General features: G+C 43.7%; 1 protein-coding gene across 1 annotated transcript in view; it reads right to left on the bottom strand.

Moving 5' to 3' along the window:
- Positions 1–24,357, bottom strand: part of ADCY3 (adenylate cyclase 3) — a 343,482-nt gene that overhangs the window by 117,082 nt on the left and 202,043 nt on the right. Inside the window, exons 3-5 of the mRNA XM_030198682.1 lie at positions 22,225–22,355; positions 16,590–16,701; positions 11,197–11,324 (exon numbers count right to left, since the gene is read on the bottom strand). Of these exons, the coding sequence (XP_030054542.1) occupies positions 11,197–11,324; positions 16,590–16,701; positions 22,225–22,355 (371 nt within the window). The remainder of the gene's footprint in view (positions 1–11,196; positions 11,325–16,589; positions 16,702–22,224; positions 22,356–24,357) is intronic.

Genomic DNA, 24,357 nt, shown 5'->3' with positions numbered 1-24,357 from the left:
GTGTAAGCTGCTATACTTTTTTTTGTGCTCCATCTAGCCTGCCTTGTTTCTCCCCTTCTCCTACTTGCGATAATGAAGACCCGGCAAGTCCAGACCTCCCATTAAAATTTCCACGGTAAAGGTAGGGACTGCTTTTGTGCATAGGGTCGGAAACGGTAGTGCATTGCATTGCTTGCATATTATAATAGTAATTAGCTCATTATAATAGCTTTGCATTCCATTTTCGTTAGCTGCTACCGTGACAGGAAAATGGCTCAGAGAACCCTTTTGTGCATGTCATGGTTTACTACTTGCGTGCTAAACTGGCTAGAACTAGTTTAAAAACCACGTTGCTGGCTCGTTAAGTTTAGTGCATCTGGCCCCCTATTATTATTATTTATTGCATTTGTATCCCACATTCCCCCACCTATTTGCAGGCTCAATGTGACTTACATAGATTTGATAGCATTGTCATAGTTGGATATCAGATACAGTTAGTACTGTGTATCGCTTAAGGAAGGGAGAGGGAAGAAGGAAGATAGGTGATAAGGTAGTTTTAGAGGGTTTGCGTTTGTAATTGGGTGGACTTATGTATAAGGTCTATTTGCTGCATGACTGTTGATTTCTGTATCAGCTTTGAAAAATAAAACTTAAAAAGAAAATCTCCAGTGGTTGCAGAGTTGTTAATTGAGCTTGATGGCTGTTGACATAAACTCACAAACAATTAAACCCATTAGGGAGCTACCATCAGGTGATAAAAGTGGTATTTAACCACATCTGCCATTCAGTCAACTAGACTTTCAGCAGGCTGCACGCCAACAGCTGCTGCTAACTAAAATTAACAATAATGGAATTTTATACGAATGAGTTGATATCAGCAGATCTAATTTTTATTAGCTCTGTTCAAAGTACTGAAGCAGAAGTAGAAGTATCAATCATAACCTTATAGGTGTGAAGTGATAAATAATGTTGAAACCAATTATGCACCATGTCTTTCAATTCAGTTTCATAAAGGTGCTCTAGTAAGAGCATGGTCCATAGCATCAGATGTGGAGCTCAGATCTAGCTGAAAAAGCAAAAGGGTCCTTTTATTAAGGTGTGCTAATGGATTTAGGAGGCCCTTTTACTAAGCCGCCTAGGTGCGTACGCATGTCCAAGGCGCATCAATTTTGAACTACCGCCCGGCTACCGCATGGCGCGGGCAGTAATTTCATTTTTTTTACGCTCGCCGGAAATTTTCCGGTGCGCGGCACTAACCGGATGGTAATCAGCATTGTATGCGCGTAGACCATTACTGCCTGGATAACATGTGAGATTTTACCACTAGGTCAATGTGTGGCAGTAAGGTCTAAGGCCCAAAATGGACATGCGCCAATTTTTATTTTGCTGCACATCCATTTTTGGTTAAAAAAGGCCTTTTTTGCAGGCGCGCTAAAAAATGGACCTGCGTGTGTCCAATATACATGTCTACACCAGTGCAGGCCATTTTTCAGTGCACCTTAATAAAAGGACCCCTTAGAGTGCACTAACAAATTAGTGTGCATTAAGTGCCATGCAGTCCATAGGTACACAGTAGGCTGCGCTGTATTTAGCGTGTACTAAATCTATTAGCACATCTTAGTAAATGGATGCCGAAGTGTCTTTCCTAGAATCTAAATGCCAAACAATATCCTTCGGCAATGGCAACAGAGCTGTTTCTGTGTTGTGTCACTCCCTAAAATCTGATTGCTTAGGATGAAAAATATTAGTTGCTGACCAGAATTTATTAACCTGTTGGAAGTCTACTTTTTCAGTTAATTTGGCCAGAAATGGAAGATTTGTAATAGGGTGAAAATTTAAATAAGAAGATGCATTAAGGGCCCCTTTTACAAAGGCGCTCTATTGTTTTTAGCGTGCACTAAAAATAAGCATGTGCTAAACACTAGAGATGCCCATACATTCTTATAGGTGACTCTAGCATTTAGCGCACGCTAAAAACGCTAGCGTGCGGACTTTGATCCTGGGGAACTGGGTTCGATTCCCACTGCAGCTCCTTGTGACTCTGGGCAAGTCACTTAACCCTCCATTGCCCCAGGTATGAATAAGTATCTGTATATACTATGTAAACCGCTTTGAATGTAGTTCCCTAAAAGACCCCCTAAGTTCTTTTTCCTTAAGTCGAGGTCTAATAATAGACTGTTTCCTTTCCTGAACAAAGATGCCAGAAGACATACTGGTACTGAGGTCTAAACAGTCTGGCAATGCTACTTTGCACCTCCTCCTATCACTAACATATCTACCCCCCCCCCCCCCCCAAAGTCATGTTCCCCTTCTCCCCCCCCCCTTTTTTTTTTACTGTATTGGCTATTTTTCATTCCATTTGCGCCTTTCTTTCCTCACAACTTTACCAGCTGCTCTTAGCTTTCACAGGTATTGTTGTTGTTTGTTTTCCTCTTTCTGCAATCTCTTGTAGAAACATAGAAACATGACGGCAGATAAAGGCCATATGACCCATCCAGTCTGCCCATCCTCTGTAACTCCTAATTCTTCCTGTTCCTAAGCGATCCCACATGCTTATCCCATGCCTTTTTAAATTCTGGAACAGTCCTCAACACCACCCAGAGAGGACTACACACACATGGCTCAGGTAGTGCCAGTGAAGTGTGCGTGTCAACGGGACCCCGCGCAGCCCAAGGACGCCGCTTGCGTTGAGGTAGGGTACATGATATATACTAACTATATTTTACAGACTTTAATATATTTTACAGACTTCAGTGTAACTATACATTTGCAAGGGTATTTTAAGAAGAACAAAGCACCCAACAGAAGAACTGCTGGCCTCAATAAAAGGAAATTCCTTCTCCTCCTGACGACATCCCAAGAAAGGCACATCTCTCTTCTTGAAAAACAGACAAAATAACCATTCATGATCAGAAGAAAGAGCCAAGGTAATCAATAATGTGGCTTTCATCACAGTGGTAAGGTCAGAGGACTCCACAGTATTGGAAATATTTAGAACGTCAGTCTCTTGATCCAAAGCAGTTTGTCCTTGTACAGTCCCTTTTTTTCCAGTTGGTAAATTCGGGAAAAAAGAGGAAAAGATTGTTCTGGTACTAAAAGTACTTCCTTCAAATATCGCATAAACATTTCCCTAGATAAAATATAAGATAATTTAGGAAAATTTATTATGCGAAGATTTGCACATCTCATGGCATTTTCCAAGTTTTCCAACTTTTGCTTCATTAACACATTTTCTTTCACCAACGTTGAATTCATCAGTTAAGAATTGTTAATAGATTGAGAATGTTTGACCAAAGTCTGAGAGACCTGATCTAACTGCATCTGTACATTAGGTATGGTCTTCTTATTCTCCTGAACATTAGCTATAAACTGCAACAAAAGTGCTTTGATCAAATCAGAGACGGAAGTCCAGATAGGGTCAAGTGTGAAAACAGTAGGCTTCTGCAGCACTATTTCAGATGGCATTGCCAGAAAAACAGCACCTTTGTCAGTTGACAGAACCGCTTCCTTCTCAGGAACAGCCAAAACTCCTCCCAACACCAACTCCCTGGTCTGCTGACTCAGACGAGGGGAAAACTCCTTCTCACTTGTCCCACGAACCTTCCCTCATGCAATGGGTATCTCCAATGGCTGCTGAAGGGCCTCCATGGTCAGGGCCTCGGGACTAACCAGGAGGGACTGTAGCAGGGTTGTCCCGCATATCAAGCATCAAAGTTGAAGCTAGACACCATTCCTCCAGGCAATGGTGTTACAGCGGCCGATGACTCCCCAACTTCTGGAGGGACTGGTCCTGCTCGCCAAAGGTAGGAATCAATTGGGCCAAATATAGTAGAGGGTTGGGGCTTACGTTCTGACGGATAGAGCCTTACCTTTTCCTTCTTCTTCACCATGATATACGTAAGATGTAAGGAGAGTCAGGAACCACACTGTGCTGCTGCCAACATCTTGATTTCTCCTAGCAGCCTCCTTTTCCCCTAATTTGTATTTACTTTCCTAATAAAATGGTTGTTGCCCTTAAAATATCTCCTTTCAAATTTGCCCAATGCTTTTCTACTTCTCCTAGGTGTTCCCATCCAGGTAATGACTCTTTGAAGTATTCCCCTACCTTGACAATTGTGAGCTCACCAAAATCCTACTGTACCCACATATAGGTGACAACTGCAGGTATAAGGGCTATAGTAGTGGTGTACAGTTGGGTGCAATAGGTTTTTAGTGGGTTTTGGAGGGCTCCCCATACAATATAAGGAGGTAACAGTGAGATGTGTTTTTGGGACCTTTTATGTGAAGTCCACTGCAGAATTCCCTAGGGTGCCCCACTGTTCTGATGGGATGTCTATGTGGCCAGTATACTAAGAATGCTGCCCCCCCCCCCCCCCCGCTGTTCCGGGGGGACGCTGCACCCGGGGGCGGGGCGCATCGGCGATCCGCCCCGGGTGTCAGCCCCCCCTAGGAACGCCACTGGATGCTTTCAACTCTAAACATGTTGTGCTGGGATCAGTTCCAGAATGGGAAGTGGCCTACAGCCACAATCACAGACCTCACCATCTCCATGCAGAACAACAAACCCCCGAGAGCCATGTTGAAGTCCTTGAGGTTCAAAATGGGATGAAATGAGCCCTCCTTCTTGGGAACCACAAAACAGATGGAATACCTCTTGTGTGGTGCCACTGGAACGATGACCCCCAACTCCAATAAATGGTGCAACATCTCCCAAATGGCTACTGCCTTTACCGGCGAGTCACACAGAGACTGCAGAAATTGTTTCTGTAGAGGATGATGAAACTCCAGAAAGTAACCAATGCGCAACAGGTCTAGAAACCACCGGTCGGAGGTCTATAAAATAATGAGTGGAGTTGAACGGGTAGATGTGAAGCGTCTGTTTATGCTTTCCAAAAATACTAGGACTAGGGGGCATGCAATGAAGCTACAAAGTAGTAAATTTAAAACAAATCGGAGAAAATGTTTCTTCACTCAACGTGTACTTAAACTCTGGAATTTGTTGCCGGAGAATGTGGTAAAGGTGGTTAGCTTAGCAGAGTTTAAAAAAGGTTTGGACAGCTTCCTAAAGGAAAAGTCCATAGACCATTATTAAATTGGACTTGGGGGAAAATCCACTATTTCTGGGATAAGCAGAATAAAATGTTTTGTACTTTTTTGGGATCTTGCCAGGTATTTGTGACCTGGATTGGCCACTGTTGGAAACAGGATGCTGGGCTTGATGGACCTTTGGCCTGTCCCAGTATGGCAATACTTATGATGTAGGCTTACCTCGTGTAAAAATGCTGCAAACGGCCCGATATGGGGTTTACCAGAGAGTGGGCCTGCAAATGCTCATTGGGCAGCATGGGAAGCTCCCGAGGCCCTGATGGTTCTGCCCCAGCTTCCCCGATGTCCCCCTTGAAAGGGCTGAGACCTAGTGCAACCCTGGCCCCTGGAGACACCCGCAAAGCAGGAAAATGGAGAGCGTCGAACCTCCCGGATCCAACCACAGGACACACTGCGGGAAACTGAGCGAGAACGAAGCTCCGGCAAACTTGGGACTTTGGACTCACCCAAGTCCTTGACCAACTTCTAGAGATCCTCTCCAAACAGGGAGGCACCACAAAAAGACAACTGGTTGAGGCCCTTATCTGTGGGTAAAACAGGGTTGAGATGCAGGGAAAAAAAACTTTATAAAATGAATCCCTTAATATGTTCTACTACAGCACCAAAAGAAAATGGAGGAAAGATAAAGCACCAGATTCAGTACTACAGCACCAGATTCTTAGCTGAGCCCCTGACCAGATCATAAAGGAGATCGAACAAAAAGGCTGTGCCCATCTCTAGACTGGTCAGGTCCTCTGATGCTTCTCCTGGAGCATCTGGAAGGTTTTCGGCTCAACAAAAACTTGCCTTTGCCACACAACCGCCACAGGGCCAAGGGAGAAGCACCTCCAAGCACCGATCTTGTGGAACCTTAAGAGCTGCTCCGCTTTCCACAGGCACTGCCGTCTTGGACACCCTGTGATGCCAATGCATCCACCTTGGGATCCCGGAAATGGCCCTCTTCCTCCTCAGGCAAACATTACAGCTGGGTCATAGCCCGCGCCGTGTGGAGCAGAGTATCCAGTTGCTGCCATTGTGCCTCAACAAGCTCCTTGAGGTTCTCATTGTACAGGAACACCTTAGGCGGCTGATGGGTGCCCATGCGAACCGAATCCCCTTTGCGGGGCACCACTAGTTGCTTGTCCTACAACCCCAGGTGGTGCAAGACCTGGACAGTTAACCAGGAGAACTACTGCTGGTGGAAAAGATAGACCACTGAAGAATCCTCCCCCATAGGCAGATCTGAGTTCTCTTCGAGGACTCCATGAATCCACTCATCCTTCTTGATAAGTTCCTTTTCCAATAGCGGAGGCGCCGAGAGGTCCTTTGTCGCCTCCTGACTAATCAAGACTTGGCGGTGTCACTTAGTGCAAGGTGCCCCTGCCTCTATAGAGTCACTTATGTCCTACCGGCACCACAGCACTAAGGCAATAAAATTGGTGCAAGAGTAGGACAAACTCGGGGGAAAAGGGTGATGGATTGCCCGCTGCCAGCCTGACCAGGGGCTCTGGCACCATCAACCGACCTCCAACCTCCAAAGGAGGAGCCTGAGACTGGGTCTGAGACGGAGCCAGTAGGTCAAGCACCTCCACCTGAGTGCGATTAGATTCCCCCATGTGCTCCCCGGCTTCCAGCCCCATAGCCAAATTGGACCCCAACAGAGTGGATCCTTCCTGGTGGAAAGGCTCCCCTTGGAGGGCCTCACACACTCGGCAAAGGCCTGTTGTTGGCATGAGTATGCAGCGTGCCTGACAGGATGTGCAGTGATGCACTTTTGGAACTGAAACCGTCATCAAGAGAAAAGGCAGAAAGCAGGCCGAAAACCCCTCTCACACCCTCACACGCTGACAGCATGCTAAGCGGGAACGGACCCTGGACACTTGCAGGAGGTAAGGACTGAGGCCAAAAACCTGCACAGTTCGGTGCACACCAGCGGACTCGTGTTCCCTTTTTTGTTTTGGTAGCACAAGTAGCTCTGCGTCCCCACGGGGCTGACTGAACGAACTCCTCTCTAAGAAAGGGATAGGGGGCTAAAGCAGACCCCAAAGTAAAGGTTGGGTGAAGAAGGGGGCCAGCAAAGGGGGAGGGACCCACACCATGGAGTGTGCACCCCCGGGGGACCATGGCAGGGAGGCTCCCCTACAGAAACAGGTCAGGCAGACCTCAGAGGCTTTTCTTTTCTTTTTTTCTTTCTTTCTTTGAACCCACAGCACCTACCTACCATCTGGGGAGGAGACTGAGAAATACTGAGGGGGTGCAGGGTTTTACAGCACCAAGTGTAACCACTTCACAGTTTGTTTCAGTCACCCGTCTGCTGGTAGGAGGACATATACCTATTCATAGGGCATGTTCTGAAGCTGACACTAAGGAATTGTGAATTGTAATTTCTAAGGTTCCTGAGTTCCTATGTCATTCTGCCCTCTTTAAGCAATTTTAGGAGGGTAAATACAACCATAGAGGGCTGCTGCATTAGCATTCTTCATTTTTATTTTACTGTTTCTACTTCTAGTGCCCCTCGGCCAGTTGCAAAGGGTACAACAATAAGTATGCATACATGGAAATACTGCGATGCCTGCACATCTTGCAAAGGTCACACTATTGCAAAGGTCACACTATTAGGCTTGTAAGATCATATCACGTACCCTAGATTTGCATATAATGGAGGCAGTGTATGCAAATCAAGTTCATGCATAATCATTGTAGATATGTTGAAAAACCATGACTGGCAAGAGGTACTCCAGGACTGGACTTGGGAAACACTGCCCTAGAGTAAACCTAATGCAGCAATTTAGCAGCCCATCTTATGCCTCATTAAATTGGCTAGATATCTTGTTACAATCAAGTCCTAAGTAATGTGCCTAATGAGAGGTTATTAGATGTACTATGTAAGTAAATTTCATACTGTACCTCACTGACATTTATTTTAATCTCAATCACTTACGTACGCAAAGTCACTGGTATATGAGATGTTTTATTTGTCCTCTCTTTTACAGTGTGTGAAGCTTTGGTTTTTAAAAAGAAATGCTGTATACAACCTGGTATACACTCAGCATTTGAAGTCCTTTGCTTCTTTAAAAGGAAACATTACACGCTATCTGGCAAGTCTGACACATTATTTATTCATATTTATTTATTTTTAATTTTGGACCCTTGAACATCTTTGGAGTTTTATTTATGAACTAGTGGAACCATGCCTGTTTCCTCAACAATGAAACGGGCCCTAGGAAGGCTGTCATGTAAGCTTTTTTTTCTCTCTCTCCCCTGTCCTCCCCTCCCCTCCATGTCCAGCGATTCTCCTCTTCCCTGCCCTCCCATCCGTGTCCCGTGATTCTCTCCTCTACTGTCCTCCCATCCCATCCATGTCCATCAATTCTCCGCTGCCCTGCCCTCCCCTCCCTTCCTCCCTCCCTCCCCTCGATGTCCCGCGATTCTCTCCTCCCCTCGATTTGTACATGAACGTTCTCTGGCTGGCTGGCGCTGGCTTCCATTCCATTCGTAACATCCCTCCGGACGTCAGCTCGCCTCCAGCGTTCCCTTCCCTCTCACTGTTCCGCCCTCTGACGTCATTATGTCTTGACGCGAGGGCGGGACAGTGAGGGGGAATGGAACGCTGGAGGCTGGCTGACGTCAGGAGATGTTACGAACCCAGGCAGCCAGACATGGAATGTTGGAGGTGCAAATTATTATATAGGATATGTATTTTTTTTTTATTTGTTCCTTAGCCTATGAACATGTGTTCATTTTGTTAAGTTTATAAATGTAGGATCCATTTCAAAACATGTTTATATATATCTAAATCTATATAAATGTGATATAGGATGTTCTAAAGTCAAAATGCGGTCCTTTTACAAAGCTGCAGCAAAGGGGGCCTGTGCTGGCATCAGTACGTCTTTTTGATGCACGCTGAGGCCCCCTTTTACCGCAGTGGGTAAAAAGCAGGGTTTTTTTTTTAAAGAAATGGGCATGAGGCAAGTGAAGCACTGCCCAATTACCACACCGGCACTACAAAAATTAAAATATTTTTGTGGTGCTGGAAATGGCGTGCACTGGGGGTGGGAACTACCGCCGGACTGATGCGGTAGCCCGGAGGTACTTCCCTTTTACCGAGCAGTAAGCCCACGTTGGGCTTACCGTCGCTTTGTATAAGGGTCCCAAAATGAACAATGTATAGTCTCATTTTGTAATTCAATTTCTAGCTCTAATTGTATTTACATGTGTCAAAGTGTCCTGACTACCTGTATCCTTGGTAGTCCAATGGGGGGCGATGGGGGCAGGAGCGAAGCCCACTCACTCCTGCCCCTTGTGGTTGCCTGTGAAAAATAGCTGCCATGACCGCTCATGGCCACCTCAAAGAAGGCGGGGGGGGGGGGGGGGGGGGTGGGGTCCCTACCTAGAAGGTGGGGGGGGGGGAGGTGCTGGGGGTTAAGAATGTTTTATTGAGTTATGTTGTATCTTGTGTAATAATATCCTGTAAATCAGGATAATGTAACTTGTCAATTTGCAAAATATGTTTTTAATGAGTGATTTGTTGCTCTATTTCTTAATTTTAATTTTAGTTTGTTTATATTTATAGTAATATTAATACTTATATGTATTTGTTTTTATTAAGAACCCCTGATGAAAGCTCTATATTTTGAAACATAGCCCATATTGGGTTGCTGTGTCAGCATACCTCTTCTGAAGAATAAACTTTGGTCTTCTTAGACACTGTGGTTGGCTTATTCCACTCTTTTTTAAGTCAGTTAAAAATGGCTAGGCTAGGGGAGGGGGAGAGAAAGAGATGGGCTGGGGTCTGCACATAGCCCAGCACTGAATATCTGGGGCTAGTTTTTAAAAATGTTGACTGCCTCTAGCTGAATGTCTACCCTTTGGTTACCAAAAATTGGAAGAAGTAGAGCAACGAAAACGCCTCACAGATGATGTTCAAACCAGAGTTTATTCAAAATTCTTCTAAAACATGGATGACAACCCAACACGAGTCGTGTCGGGTCGCCATCCATGTTTTAGAAGAATTTTAAATAAACTTCTGGTTTGAACATCATCAGTGAGGCGTTTTCGTTGCTCTACTTCTTCCTTTTTTGTGCCCCCTTTTAGTAGAGCATTTTCCTTCTGTTTGTGACTGTCTTGACTTTTCAGAGGACCGCAATGGCTTTTCTACCCGTTGGTTATTACAATAAAATTCCTACAACCATATTGAACACCTGAATCCTTTGTTCTCCTCTTGGTCATCACTGCTTCCAAGCACCATGCAATAAATAGTTATTGAGGCTTAAATTGGTAAAATACCATGCAGTATTGTTTGCTGATCATTAAGTTTATATATAGCATGATAGCCTTTTTTTTTCACAATAATTTTGGCAAGTCACATGTGGTAACTTTTTGAAATGATCACATTTCAGTACATTCACCTCCTTGGATAATCAGTAGCTAAAATACTGGATCTATTTATGCTGCATTCTACTTCCTGTCACATTTGTAGCACTTAAACAGCATGATAAGAAAAAGGATGGGCACTTCAGCTCAGATTATGCAAGACACAGGATCCATTCTAGTTTACTAAAATCCTGACCAAGCCTGACCTGATCTCATTAGGTTGAGACAAGAACGATTCTAGTTGCAACTTTGATTGACACCTAACTACAGTAAGAAAGCTGCCACGAGTGACAGATGAATTGGAACCTGCTTAGACCACAAGGAATTTTCTTGTTCATCCCTTCTCTAGTGAGCTGAGTAAATATGATTTATACTCAAAAAAGCAAGCTTCCTTAGTTAAATGCTGAGCTGAAGTGAACCAATCAAATTGAACCCAGCAACAAAATATGGAGCTTGACCTCAACTGAACATAAGAACACAACAATAGCCATACTGGGTCAGATCAATCGTCCATCCAGTCCAGTATCCTTTTTTCAACAGTGGCCAATCCAGGTCACAAGTTCCTGGCAGTAACCCAAATAGTATTAATATTCCATGCTACCAATCCCAGAGCAAGCAGTGGCTTCCCCATGCCTAATTCAACTGATTCAGAAATATGGACAAACATCTGGACATGAATGGATTCACTGAAAGTTGGAAAATACCAGGTTTCAGCAGACTAATCTCTCTCTAAACTTTAATAGAACTCACTGTACTTACGAGATGGCTTCCACCATAGCCAGCCCCATCAGGATGGAACAGACAGCATGATCCTCGCGGTAGTCAGGGAGCCCACAGATGCAATAGTAGCAGTCCCCTAGGATCTTGATACGCAACTGGTGGTATTTCTGAAAGTAAAATTTAGAATCATTCAGGCACAATCAATCATTTGATTCTGTTTTCCAAGCACGACTCCTCTTTAATCCAGTTCTATCGGGCAGCCAGTCATTAATGTGCACCAGTAATTTTCTTTGTTTTCTGGAAATGTCCTTTCACAGAGGAGTAGATTATTCTGACTGAGGACAGTCTTCTTGCGATTTAACAACTTTGAATAACTCTGTGTCATTAGAAATTTTAATTACCTCACTAGTTATTCTATTCCCTAGATGTATAAATATGTTAAAAAGCAGTGGCCCCAGCACAGATCCCTGGGGAACCCCACTATCTACCCTTCTCCATTGAGAATACTGACCATTTAACCCTACTGTCTGTTTTCTATCTTTTCACATCAAGTAAGTACAGCAAAGTAATAAAGAAAAGAAAAGGGTTAAATATGAAGATAAGAAAAGGAAATGGGACTTGACAATATGCCTTTCTGAGGTTTTTTGCAACTACATTCAAAGTGGTTTATATACATTCAGGTACTTATTTTGTACCAGGGGCAATGGAGGGATAAGTGACTTGCCCAGAGTCACAAGGAGCTGCAGTGGGAATTGAACTCAGTTCTCTAGGATTGACATCCACTGCACTAACCACTAGGCTACTCCTCCAGAACATACGCATTGCCCTACTGGGATAGACCAAAGGTCCATCAAGCCCACTATCCTGTTTCTAACAGTGGCCAATCCAGGTCACAAGTATCTGGCAAGATCCCAGAACAGCAAAACAGATTTTATGCTGCTTATCCTAGAATATGCAATGGATTTTCCTATCTTAATAATGTCTTATGGATTTTTCTTTTAGGAAATTAGCCAAACCTTTTTTAAACCCTGCTAAGCTAACTGTTTTTACCATATTCTCTGGCAATGAATTCCAGAGTTTAATTACACTTGAGTGAAGAAATATTTTCTCAGATTCATTTTAAATTTACTACTTAGTAGCTTCTTTGTGTGCTCCCTAGTCCTAGTATTTTTGGAAAGAGTAAACAAGCGATTCACATCTACCTGTTCCACTCCACTCAGTATTTTATAGACCTCTATTATATTTCCCCTCAGCCGTCTTTTCTCCAAGCTGAAGAGCTCTAACCATTTTAGCCTTTCCTCATAGGGAAATCGACCCATCCCCTTTATCATTTTCGTTGCCCTCTTCTGCACTTTTTCTAATTCCACTATATTTTTGAGATGCAGTGACCAGAACACAGTATTTGAGGTGCGGTTGCACCATGGAGCAATACAAATCTGGACTGTTAACGTCCCAAAGAATCAGTAAGTCAAGTCCTTAGACAAGAAATGTCTCCTCTGATACTCTTCCTCTCTCTTTCCATGCAGGTCCTGAACTGAGTTCTTCAAAATTCTCCTTTACTTTTCTGCAAATGTTGGCCGGCCCCGACCATATTATTGAAACAAAAGATTGCCGGCCATCTTCTTTCGATAATACGGTCGGGTATGCCGCTTTCCTGGGCCAGGCTTAGAGATGGCCGCCCATATAGATGGCCGGCCCCGTTCGATTATGTTTCCTTCATGGCTCACACATAACTAGATCACTAAATGGAAGGAGAGAAGGGGGCCGAAAGCTGGGTGCAGCTGCTCCCAACAAACAAGCTGCAGGCACTCTAAAGTTCTGCCCACAGAGCACCATATAACTGATGTTATATTACAACCCTAATATAAGAAGTATGGCTATATTAAGGATTGATAGTGAGCAGGAGATAACCAGATTGGATCCTTGGTGGTAGATGATCACTGGATTTACAGCAGCATACAACCTAGTGCTGCTGAAAATCTGGGGAGACTGCCGCAGCACCATCCAGTTAGGGCAGTGTAGTCCAGGAGTTAGGCGGAGTTGGGAGTTACCCGGTTAGTGGCAATTTGTCTGGGCAGTTATCCAGGTACTGGTCTGAATATTGGTCGGCACTCGGATAATTTCCAGTGACTGGGCAGTAACTGGATATTGTTAGGTTTGGTGAGTCCCTGTGCGATCCTGAAGCAGAGATCACAGGAGAGCGGGTTCTGTTCCAAGGAGCAGAAGTCAGTCAACCCCGATGTTTCACCTGTGATAACTGCCATTCCCCAGCGGTTGAGCCCCTGGGTGTGGGCGGCTGACAGGACTTGGATGGTCAAGGGTGCCAGGTGGTGAAGTGAGATAGCGGAACAGGAGTGGAACCAGCAGCTCCAGATGACACGCAGGAGATAGATAGAAGGACAAGACCTCGGGTCCGAGCTAGGGTCCACACAGGCGGCAGACAGCGTCCAGGTCCAGGTAAGGGTTCAGGCAGGCGGCAGACAGAAGACAGCATCCAACAGTGCAAGGAGGCAGAAGGACAACCAAGGTTGTAGCAGAGGTGCCAAGAGAAGGGCAGAGCCAGCTAAAAGCTGCCGGCGTCTGATGTCAGGAGGCAGAGCAGGAAGTGCCCTCGGGCCCAAAGAGCCATGAGAGTCAGAGGAACCCCATAGATGCACAGGAAGTGCCACCAAGAAGAGCCACAGCTGCCAGCGGAGCGTGAGGGAGCGGTGGTGACGCACACCCCAGCCTGCTCCACCTCCTCAAGAACACTGCCGGCCAATCGCACCACGCCCGACAGACTCTGCTCGACTTGAGCCCTCACCCCCTACTTGCCTGGCCTGGGCCCCAGGTAAGGGATGTGACAGAAATTCAGTGCCAGTGCTCTGATTAGGCCCAGTGTTGACCATCAAGGTCAACTTCTGCCTGCAGCAGTTAATGCCATAAAATCACTGACAACCACAGGCTGATTATCTAACCCAATGTTTCCCAAGTCCAGTCCTGGAGTACCCCTTGCCAGTCAGGTTTTCAAGATATCCACAATGAATATGCATGAACTTGATTTGCATACACTGCTTCCATTATATGAAAATCTCTTTTACACATATTCATTGTGGAACCTGACTGGCAAGGGGTACTCCAGGACTGGACTTGGGAAACGCTGATCTAACCCTAAGTTTCCAAGACAGCCATGGAATCAGTATTCAAGATGGTGCTGAGTAGGAAAGTTAACTAGATAACATTGTCCACATAAGTATTTCCAAACATTCAGTCCATATTTGTATAGCCTGAAGACACCTAGCTAAAGTTAACCAAATAAGGTTGCCCAGGTAGTCTTTGCAGCAAACAAAGGAGTAGGATGATCTGGCATTTTCACAAATCAAGGGAAACTTAATCAAGAGTCTTTATTAAAGAATATCTGACTCATCTGATGTTCTTTAATAAAGACTCTTGAATGAGTATAAGTCTCCCTTGGTTTGTGAAAGTGCCAGATCATCCTACTCCTTTGTTTGCTGCACTTCTTTGATGTAGGGATTAAGGGTTCCTCCACTTTTTGTGATTGTTCCTCATTTTTCTGCTTGCCAGGTAATCTCTGGACAGCTATTTATCCACTTAGAGTTACTCTGTACAGCTAGCACTGAATGTTTGTGCTGAGTAGACAAAAGGAAACAGCGCTCTGGAACGCTCTCCGCGCCGCCTCTTTTTATCTGGGTACGTTTTGTGCATTCTCTCACTTGTCTGTACAAAATGTAAGTGGTTGCTGCAACAAATTTCAACCATTAAGATTTGTCTGGCTAATCTCCAAATCACCGGATAAACATTTTGAATACTGACCTCCATGTTTACAAAACTAATCTCATAACTCTAGTATGGGGTGCTGGGATATTTTGAACTGCCACTTTACTGATGTTTGGGCCATTTCATGGCATGGTGGTAAAATATGGGACGGGGCCTAGGTAGTGGATTACAACCAGGCCTAAAATAGCCTGATAGTGGAGAGACCATACATTATTTAAAGACACTCAGGACAGATAGAGGAGGGTTATAAGGTAAAGATTTGAGGGATAGCTGAGCTGGTGTATGGCAATTTATGTGTTCACCTACCCAATGTGGTACAGAATATGAGAAGAAGACAAATGGACAGGTTCAGGGCAGGATTAACCCTTTGGTGGGCCCTAAGCAAGCAAGCACAGGAGCTCTCCCAGCCAGTGCAGTAACACATCCCCCTTAAAGCAGCCAGCCAGCTTTTCCCATCTTCCTTTGCTCTTCACAGTCTCTCTCAGCACTGTTTCCAGAACAGCTGACATCTTCTGGCATCATTTGACTTGAACTTGCCGAGAGCTATATAGTGCCTGGATTATTTTACTGGTCTCAGTCTTGCCAGAACAGCACGGGAGAAGAGGCACCAGTGGGAGGGGACTGACAGACTGGTACGGATGGGCTTGGGTAGGGTGGGAGAGAGGATGGTGTGTAAGGACCTGCCTTCTACAATGTTGTTGTTTGCATTAGACCAGGTTGACTGTCCAAATTCTTTAAGAAGCTAAAAAATTCTGTAGGGGAGGGGAATTCTGCACACCTTTTGTATTGGATGGTGACACAGGATTCCCCAATCAAAGCTCACATGAAGGTGACATAACAAATTTCTAAAATCATACAAAAATACTTCTGCCTCAAAGTAACTTAAGGCTGACAGTCAAAATCAAAAATAACAACCTATGGGATTGTTACTGATGCATCAAGTTCAGGGAATTCACTGAAACCTAGAAAAGTTTTGCCTTTTGTGGTGACGATATTTTGACCACTAGAATTAATTTTGTACAACTTAACACTGAGTGTGTAATTTTGATTTTTTTTTTTAAGTAGCATTTTGTGGCCAATTGGGTCTTTTTCTCCACTTTAGTGTAATTGTGAAATAAGTTTGTTATATTTCTAAAACATTTGTGAAAGCTATGGGATCAGTGATTAGGCTGCCTTGATCCCATGGAACAGTCAGTGGGGGTGGAGCACTGAGGTCCATATTATTATTATTTAAGCATTGGATACATGCCTTTTCCCAAGATGAGTTACATTAAGGTACAATAAGTATTTCCCTGTCATTAGTGGGCACACAATCTAAATTTGTACCTGAGGCAATTAAGTAATTTGCCAAAGGTCACATGGAGAAACGGTGGGATTTGAACCAAGCTCTCCTGGTTCACAGTCCACTGCTCTAATCATTAGGTTACTCCTTCACTCCACTGATTGATGAATGTTAAAAACATGGGTTGTTGTTTCTGATTTTAACATTCAGGTTTAATTTTTGTATGATTTTGGCACATAATTCCCCTCATGAATCAAATGAACTGGATGCCCGACTCTTTTGCATATTGGACTCATTGATTCCACTTCTGCAACTGAACAATAAAGAGGCAAAGCTTGAATGCCCAGCATAAGAGTGGGATTGCAATACTTACAGCTGCCAGTTTATCAAACCGGGCAAAAAGCTCATTTAGCAGCTTGACCAGCTCTTGGGCACTGCAGGCAGAGGATAACTGTGTGAAGCCAACAATATCAGCAAAGAGGATGCTAAAAGGAAAGACAGAAAGTGAGAGAAAATTGATTCCAGTTCTCAAGGCCAGGAAGGTGAGAATAGGCTGGTTTCTACTGGGCCAAGAAATATCAAACACAGGGCAGACTACCAAGTCAAGAAGAAAGCAAGAAAACGGGGAAGAGCAATGTTCAACAAAATTCATGTAAAAACTACACATAATTCTCATGATATTCAGCTGACTGCGGTGAGCATTTTGCTGTCCGCTTCCAGCGTTATTCCCATATAGTCAATGCCAGGCCCTGTCCGGCCTTCGGCATTAAATATCAGGTTTTCTTGTTTTTTTTTTTCAGTAAGTCAATTTTCAGCTCTTGCCCACATAAGGCGCACTGCTTAAAGATAGGACCGCTATTTATGTGGCCCGATTTAAGTGGTTTACTTATGCGGTGAGGGGCTGAATACTGGCATTTAACCCGACTCTGCTCCTGGCACGCCTACAAGTTAGCTGCTTTTGAATTCGGCGTTAACCAGTCATTTTCAGTGAAGATAATCAGTTAAGTGGCACTGAAAATGACCAGATAGCCATGAACAAGCGATTTAACTGGTCAGAGGCTGTTTCCAGTCAGTTAAATTGTTTTTAATATCGGCCGGAATGGTGCCTCATTGCAGGTGCCTTAATGCGTGTGGTGAGGCCTAATCTATAATGGCATCGGGGTGCCCAGATTCTGTTATAACATACTAGCATAACTATAACCCAGTATCAGCACGCCTTACATTTAAGGTATCGACAGTTGTACCAAGCACTTAAATGCAGCAAAGGCATGTGTAACATACAGTATTCTGAAGTTATGAGCTCAACTGGGAACCTTACCCAGCCCTTCCCATGCTCTACCAATATCTGTACCCATCTTGCATTTGCACAGCTATAGCACTTAACCATTACAGAATAGAGCTTAGGGCACTAAGGCACTGAGTGCTAGTTTTATTTAGTATATATGAACGAAAAAGGGTGCCTTCTCAAAGGTGCCTATTTATAGAATTGCCTTTAAGAAGTGGAAAAATAATGATAATTCCATATTTAAGCCTTGAAAAGGCCATGGGAGGTTAGCTGCACACAAAAAATTTGTCATTCATAGTCCTTCCGCAAATACTCCCAGACCATGCCCCCTTGTCATTTGGACATTCTTCAGTTTTAGATGTCCATATCCCAGCTTTCTAAAATCAGAACTTAGACATCTATGTTTGATGGCAGATGCTTATTTACAGTACATTGTACTTTGAATTATGCTTTGGTTGTCTGCATAATTGTAGCGTACAAATTAAGGGCCTGATATTGAACCCACAGTGGTCAGTAGCAGAGGTGTAGCCAGGTTGTGATGCCAGGGGGAGCAGAGAGGTGCACATGCACACTGTGTAGGTGTGACAGACTGTCTGAAAAATAGGTTCTGTCACCATCTGAAGTCCATTTGGAGGAGTGGTCGCTCCCCTGGCGCCCCACCTAGCTACACCACTGGTCAGTAGCTGACAGCACTGACCAGCAAGGGCAAAAAATAACCTGGATATTCACTGCCAGGCCTAATCCAGGCACCTGCATTGAATATGTGGGTCAGTGGTGGCTGCTGGATGTTATCTGGCTGCCAGCTGAAATTCAGTCTGGTACCCGAATAACAACCTAGATAAGGTTAGGACAGCTTTTTTGCTGTCCTATCTTTGGGGGTCTTTTACTAAAGCTTAGCTCGAGCTATCTGCAGCAGGGCCCATTTTATTCCTACTGGCTCTGCTGCAGATAACTCTAGCTAAGCTTCAGTAAATGTCCCCCTTTATTTGGGATGTACCTGGTTAGTTGGCTGAAAATTATTGCTAACCAGATGTGTCCCAGCTTCACCCTGACTCCACCTATGGACCTCTCCAGTACTATCTGGGTACAACCCGGTCAATGGGATGAACTGGGTAGCAGCCTCTCCTACTCAGTTCTCTCTCTTTCAATATTGGCCCCTAAATTCTTAAGGACCACATTGCCATAGTGTACTTTAACCCCCTCATTCTATAACTAGCCACCTAAATTTAAGAACCATTTGCACGCGCAAATGTTTACATTACATCACTTCTTATATTCTGTGCGGATCATAAAGAAGATTAAACAGGCAAACCCTGTGAAAACAATTAAGCAAACATAATCGAAATGAATAATAGTAGCATAAAAACATAACCAGGCATAGCATTAGGTAAAAAATTCTTGAAAAGGAAGGCTTTTAAAGATTTCCTAAATTGGGTTTTTCTCAAACACAAAGGAAATGAATTCCATATTATAGGTACTTGGTACCTAAGACTAGTAGAAAAAATGATCTGATGTTTCAACCTGCTTGGATTGGGGTAATGGAGCAATAAATTATCACGAACACCTCTATCTTTACTAGTAAACTGGACCCAATTGGACACATAAGCTGGAGCTAATCCATAAAGAATCTTATTAGCCATTGTGCAAACCTTAAATTGAACCCATGCCTGCCCTGGTAACCAGTGAAGCTCCAGGGAGAAACTCTATCATTCTTATAGAATACTGCCATTGACATGGGTAACTGTATACTTACGTGTGTAAATGGCAGTAACACATCAAACATTTTTCTATATTTACATGCTCCAGTGGCTTACCAAGAAAATGCAAGGGGGCATTCGCAGGGTAGGGGCATGGACATGTCATGGGTGTAGCTGGTATTTATGTGGGCTACTTACAGCATACTGTAATTATTAAGTATATGCCAACCATACATCTTGCACAAATGTGTTCAATACACGTAAGTGTGGCGAGGCCAGTTTACGCTGGCATTCTATAGGGCTCACGCCCATAACTGGTCTTAGAGAACAGGCTTGCAGTCCGTGGACATCTGGTGTCTACATTTTGACAAGCTGCTATAGAATTTCCTCCTAAATACATCTGATTTTTGTTCGGTTCTGTAATTTGATCTTCAAATAAAATTCTGCTTTTTGTTACACATGAATAAAACAGCCTTTTCTGAAAAAAGAGCCACGGGGCTAGATGATCTGTGACTTTTTATAATTTTGTTGGATTCTTTGCAGGTTGGGCTACATCCTTTTAGCATAGTAAATGTTTGCAGATAAGGAGCAACTGGCCCATGAACTCTACCTGGTTGGTTCTGCGTACCCTACCTCATCTAAGGCTCTCTCTCTCTCTCTTTCTGTAGTCAGCAGTTCAGTTTGACTACCTACACTGTTCTGATATTTGCCCTTTCTTGTTCTTATCACTACCTATTGTAAGGACATCGTCCAGTTGTCAGTCACACTATCTTGACCATCTTTAGGAATATTTCTCCTTATATGTTTTGTTTTCTCCTCCCTTGGGTCCTCTATCATTCTGGGAATGGGCAGATATGTTTCTATAACTAATCCAACCATTTCTTTCACCCGCTCCACCACAGTTCCAACCACCGCCCAAGCCTGTTTCAATTCTCTTTTGGTTTGCATGACTATTTCAGCATCTACAACCACTTCAGTTAAGATTAATTTCCTCTGCACTTCCCTCTCTTCTTCTTCCAATTGCATATTATAATCTCTTGGCCTTGAATTTCTTCTCATGCAAAGTTTCAGTGATTTAAAGGGCAGTCCTATAAACTAGTGCCTAAAATTAGATGCCAATAGTATGTGCATGTTATAGAATACTAGCTTGTGACTAGTGTCAATAATTTCAAGTTATGTGCGTAAGTGCTAGGCACTCTATTATACCAAGGGCGTGTATGTCGCTTAGGCCTGAATTAAGTAAATGGTGCTCAGAATTTGGTGCCAGGAAGCAATTAGCACTAAGCGTGGTTCTTTAAAGGGTGCGCACCCTTAATAGAATCATGGTTAGTGCCAATTCTCACCCCTAACTTCAGGCACCAGACTTACGCCTGCTGAAACCTGATGTAAATACTGATGCCCAACTTAGGCGAGCAGAGGCTGTATTCTATAAATATGAGCACCCACGGACACGCCCCTTTTTGAGCTATGCGCTATTAGAGTTAGGTACCATGCATTATAGAATAGCATGCAACCAGATGTGCACACAGATTTTAATGAGTGCCATGTAAGATCAATAATTGGTTTTTAGCACCCAATTATTGATAGTTAAGGGCTTGTTACTCAATTAAATTGTCTGCACATCTTGGGCATGCAAATCTATTGTTCATTGTTTTTATTTATAGACTCCTGTAGGCCACTAGGCCGAAACACAACTTTGTGTCGAGTCATTTTTTAAAGAATATATTAATGAGTTCTGTTTTAAAGAAAATCAATAAATATTGTTTCTTTGATTTTTAATATTTGGTTTGGTTCCAGTTCTTTGGATAAGCCTGTTTTTTATTCCCACTTCTTTTATTTTTATTATGCAAATCTAGGTGCCATATATAGAATCTGGGGGTTAAGAATAGCCACACTGAGTCAGACCAGTGGTCCATCTAGCCCAGTATTCTACTTCCAGTAGCCAGTCCAGGTCTCAAGTGCCTGGCAGAAACCCAATTAGTAGCACCTTTCCATGCTTCCGATAACAGGGCAAGCAATGGCTTCCCAATGTCCATCTCAATAATATGCAATTGCAAGAGGGCATAACATGGGTGAAACTGTCAATTGCATGTGTTGCATGGTATACTTAGGTGTGCCAGCTTACACTAGTAATGGACATGACATAAATGGATGCACAACTTTCAGAAGAAAACATGGCTTTGTGCTACTATCCTATAATAGCTTAAGTGCACCCAGGACTGGCCCTAAGCCCACCCCATTGTGATGCCTAAATCTTAGTGCCAATTTGTAGAATTACCCCCATATACAGGCCCTCAGTAGCCCTTTTCTGAACTATTTCCTCCTTTCAATGTCCTCGAGAAGGCAGATCTAAGTGGGATCTCACTATTGATCCATACAAAAGCAGTATTATCTCTTGTTTCCTATTTTTTAAAATTCTATTTATAACAGTATTTGTATCCCACAATTATCCAAAATGAATTGGTTCAATGTGGATAACAAAAGCTTAAAGTAATAACATATTCAATGGAGTGATACCTTGGTGATACCTCTCCTTTTGCAGCCCAGCATATGATTATAGGAAAGTACATCTCATCTTATTCTTGCAATCTGACAATTGTTTTGGCCCTGCAAGCTTAATCCTGCTGCTTGGACTTCCAGCTTAATCAGGACCAGGGTTATGGCACACTACCTGGGATGTTCTTACCTATTTTTAAATTCTGCTGCTAAATCACTTAGCCCAGGCTCTGCAGAGGCAGTCATTGGTTAGCTACCAAACATCAGGGCTGCTGCTGGAACCCTGTAATCATGGGATCTAAATCTGACCAGTAGGTATCCCCATCATGCAAAGACTATGACTTTCTTGCTCCCGGGAACTGTGACTATTGTCTCTGCAGCACCCCAAGACCTGATGGGCCTGGGAATGGACGTCTGGCCTAGAAATTAGCAGGTATCTACATAGCAGCAAGCAGTGTATGCCACAAAATCATTGACCCACTGTCCATACATATTTTACTTTAATCTTGAAGTATGTTAATTCTCATTACCTGACATTCTCATGTCGATACATATACATGGTGTTAAACTGCTGCAGCTCTTTCTGATCCTGGTCCTTCTTCATGTCATTCAACATTTCATCGGCAACGTGTTTGGGCAAAATAGACAGCAGCAGCCGTTCCTTAAAAAGAAAGGAGGAAATGGAGAGTTAGAAAAGGTTAATTGAAGCAGTTTTGTGTTCTGAAATAGGAAAATGTCTTCAAATGATCATCCTGTATGTCAAGTGCATGGTGTCACCAGCAAAGGTCTCAGGTAAAAACAAAACAAACCTGCTCTTAGGATTGAAGTTTAATTTATTCAATATCTTTACCTTGAGAACAGTTGAAATTATAGAAAAGGTTTGGAGGTCATGTGCTGTTCTAACATATTAGCTCCAGCTATTGCTCCTAAGGCAAACTACTTCCCAAAGGGCACCCAAATCTAACTGCAGTCCATCAGAGACTGGGTAGTCACAGTTCTGTATTCTTATCCATGCACATTCTCATGCATGCAGACCCTTAACACGGATGGTGAATGCATTGAGATGGAAGATTAAGACACATGTGATCAAAGGGCCTCTGAAAGGCTCAGGGTAAGTTGACAATAAGGAAACCAGGACCTAGAATATACCAACAAAAACAATCCCAAGATACAAGTAAAAAATAATAATTTACACAATGTAATAGAGAGGAATCAAATTCTTATAAGGTGCACAGTCCAATCTCATTATTATCTCATGGGATATTAATGGCCAGGTTCATATAAAAACCGCTTAAAAATCAATCAGCACGATCACCATGCGGGCTCATTTTCAAAAGAGATAGACGTCCAAAAAGTGACATAAGTCAGCATTTGGGCATTTATCTCACAGAAACGTCCAAATCAGTATTATCAAAACCTCTTTTTGGACGTCTTTCTCTGAAGTCTGTCAGAAGGACATCCAAATCTCAAGGGGGCATGACAGGGGCGTGTTCAAGGCAGGACTTGGGTGTTCCTAAGTCTTGGACGTCTTTCAGCCATAATGGAACAAAGCAAAAATGAGGGTCCCAGAAAACAGCAAGGCAAATGATCTGCAAAATCCAACGTGGAGAATAAGCCAGCATTTCAGTATAATATCCAAAATATTTTATTGAAGACTAGTAAAAAAGGCCCGTTTCTGGAATGAATGAAACGGGCGCTAGCAAGGTTTTCCTGGGAGTGTGTATGTTTGAGAGAGAGGGCCAGAGTGAATGTGCGGGTGTGTGACAGAGTGAGACTGTCTGTGTGACAGTGTGTGTGTGAGAATGAGAGTGTGTGGCAGGGCCCCCTCCCCTGTTCCTAATGCCCCTCACCCCATTCCCTCCCCTCCTTTTCCTCCTCCTTCCCACACTTTGGGTTCCTTAAGGCTTTCAAAAGTCTATGTACCCCAGTGGCCCTAACGCCCAGTATCCGGATACCCCACCGCTTTCCTCCTCACCCCTCCCCCAAGATGTAACACTTTCACATCCTTCATTTTTTAAAAAAAGTGTCCTATCTACCCTGTGTCCAAATGTCCGGCATTCAGATTGTGTTCCTCTCGTAAATTTTAATTTCGTTCATTCATTCAGAACTTGCCCGCCCCCGCCCCCCCCCCCCCCCAACACTTTCGGTTCCTTCAGTCCTTAAAACTCTGCTATGTACACTGTGTGCTAATGGCCAGCATTGAGATTGTTTTCCTGTCCCAAATTTACATGTCTTTCAGTCGTTCACAACTCCCTCCTCCCCCTTCTCCAGTTTAACACTTTCGTTTCCTTCAGTCTTTTAAAACTCTCCTATCTACCCTGTGTCCTAATAGCCAGCATTCAGATTGTTTTCCTTTCCCAAATGTTCATGTCTTTCAGTCGTTCAGAACTCCCCTCCTCCCCCCATTTAACACTCAGTTCCTTCAGTCTTTTAAAACTCTCCTATCAACCCTGTGTCCTAATGGCCAGCACTCAGATTGTTTTGCTTTGCCAAATTGTCTGTCACTGACGTCACTGACTTCAGTGCGTGCCTGCCTAGCAGACCACTTCCGGCAGGCACGGTCCCAGGCATATCCTGTTGGAGGTGAGAATTATTATATAGGATACCGTATGTTAGACAGTTGCCCGACACAGGCCATGTTTTGCCCAAACAAAGGGCTGCGT

The sequence above is a fragment of the Microcaecilia unicolor genome, chromosome 3 (assembly GCF_901765095.1).
Source record: "Microcaecilia unicolor chromosome 3, aMicUni1.1, whole genome shotgun sequence".
Taxonomy (NCBI): domain Eukaryota; kingdom Metazoa; phylum Chordata; class Amphibia; order Gymnophiona; family Siphonopidae; genus Microcaecilia; species Microcaecilia unicolor.
The sequence above is the reverse complement of the archived record's forward strand: the minus strand, read 5'-3'. Positions and strand labels throughout refer to the sequence as shown.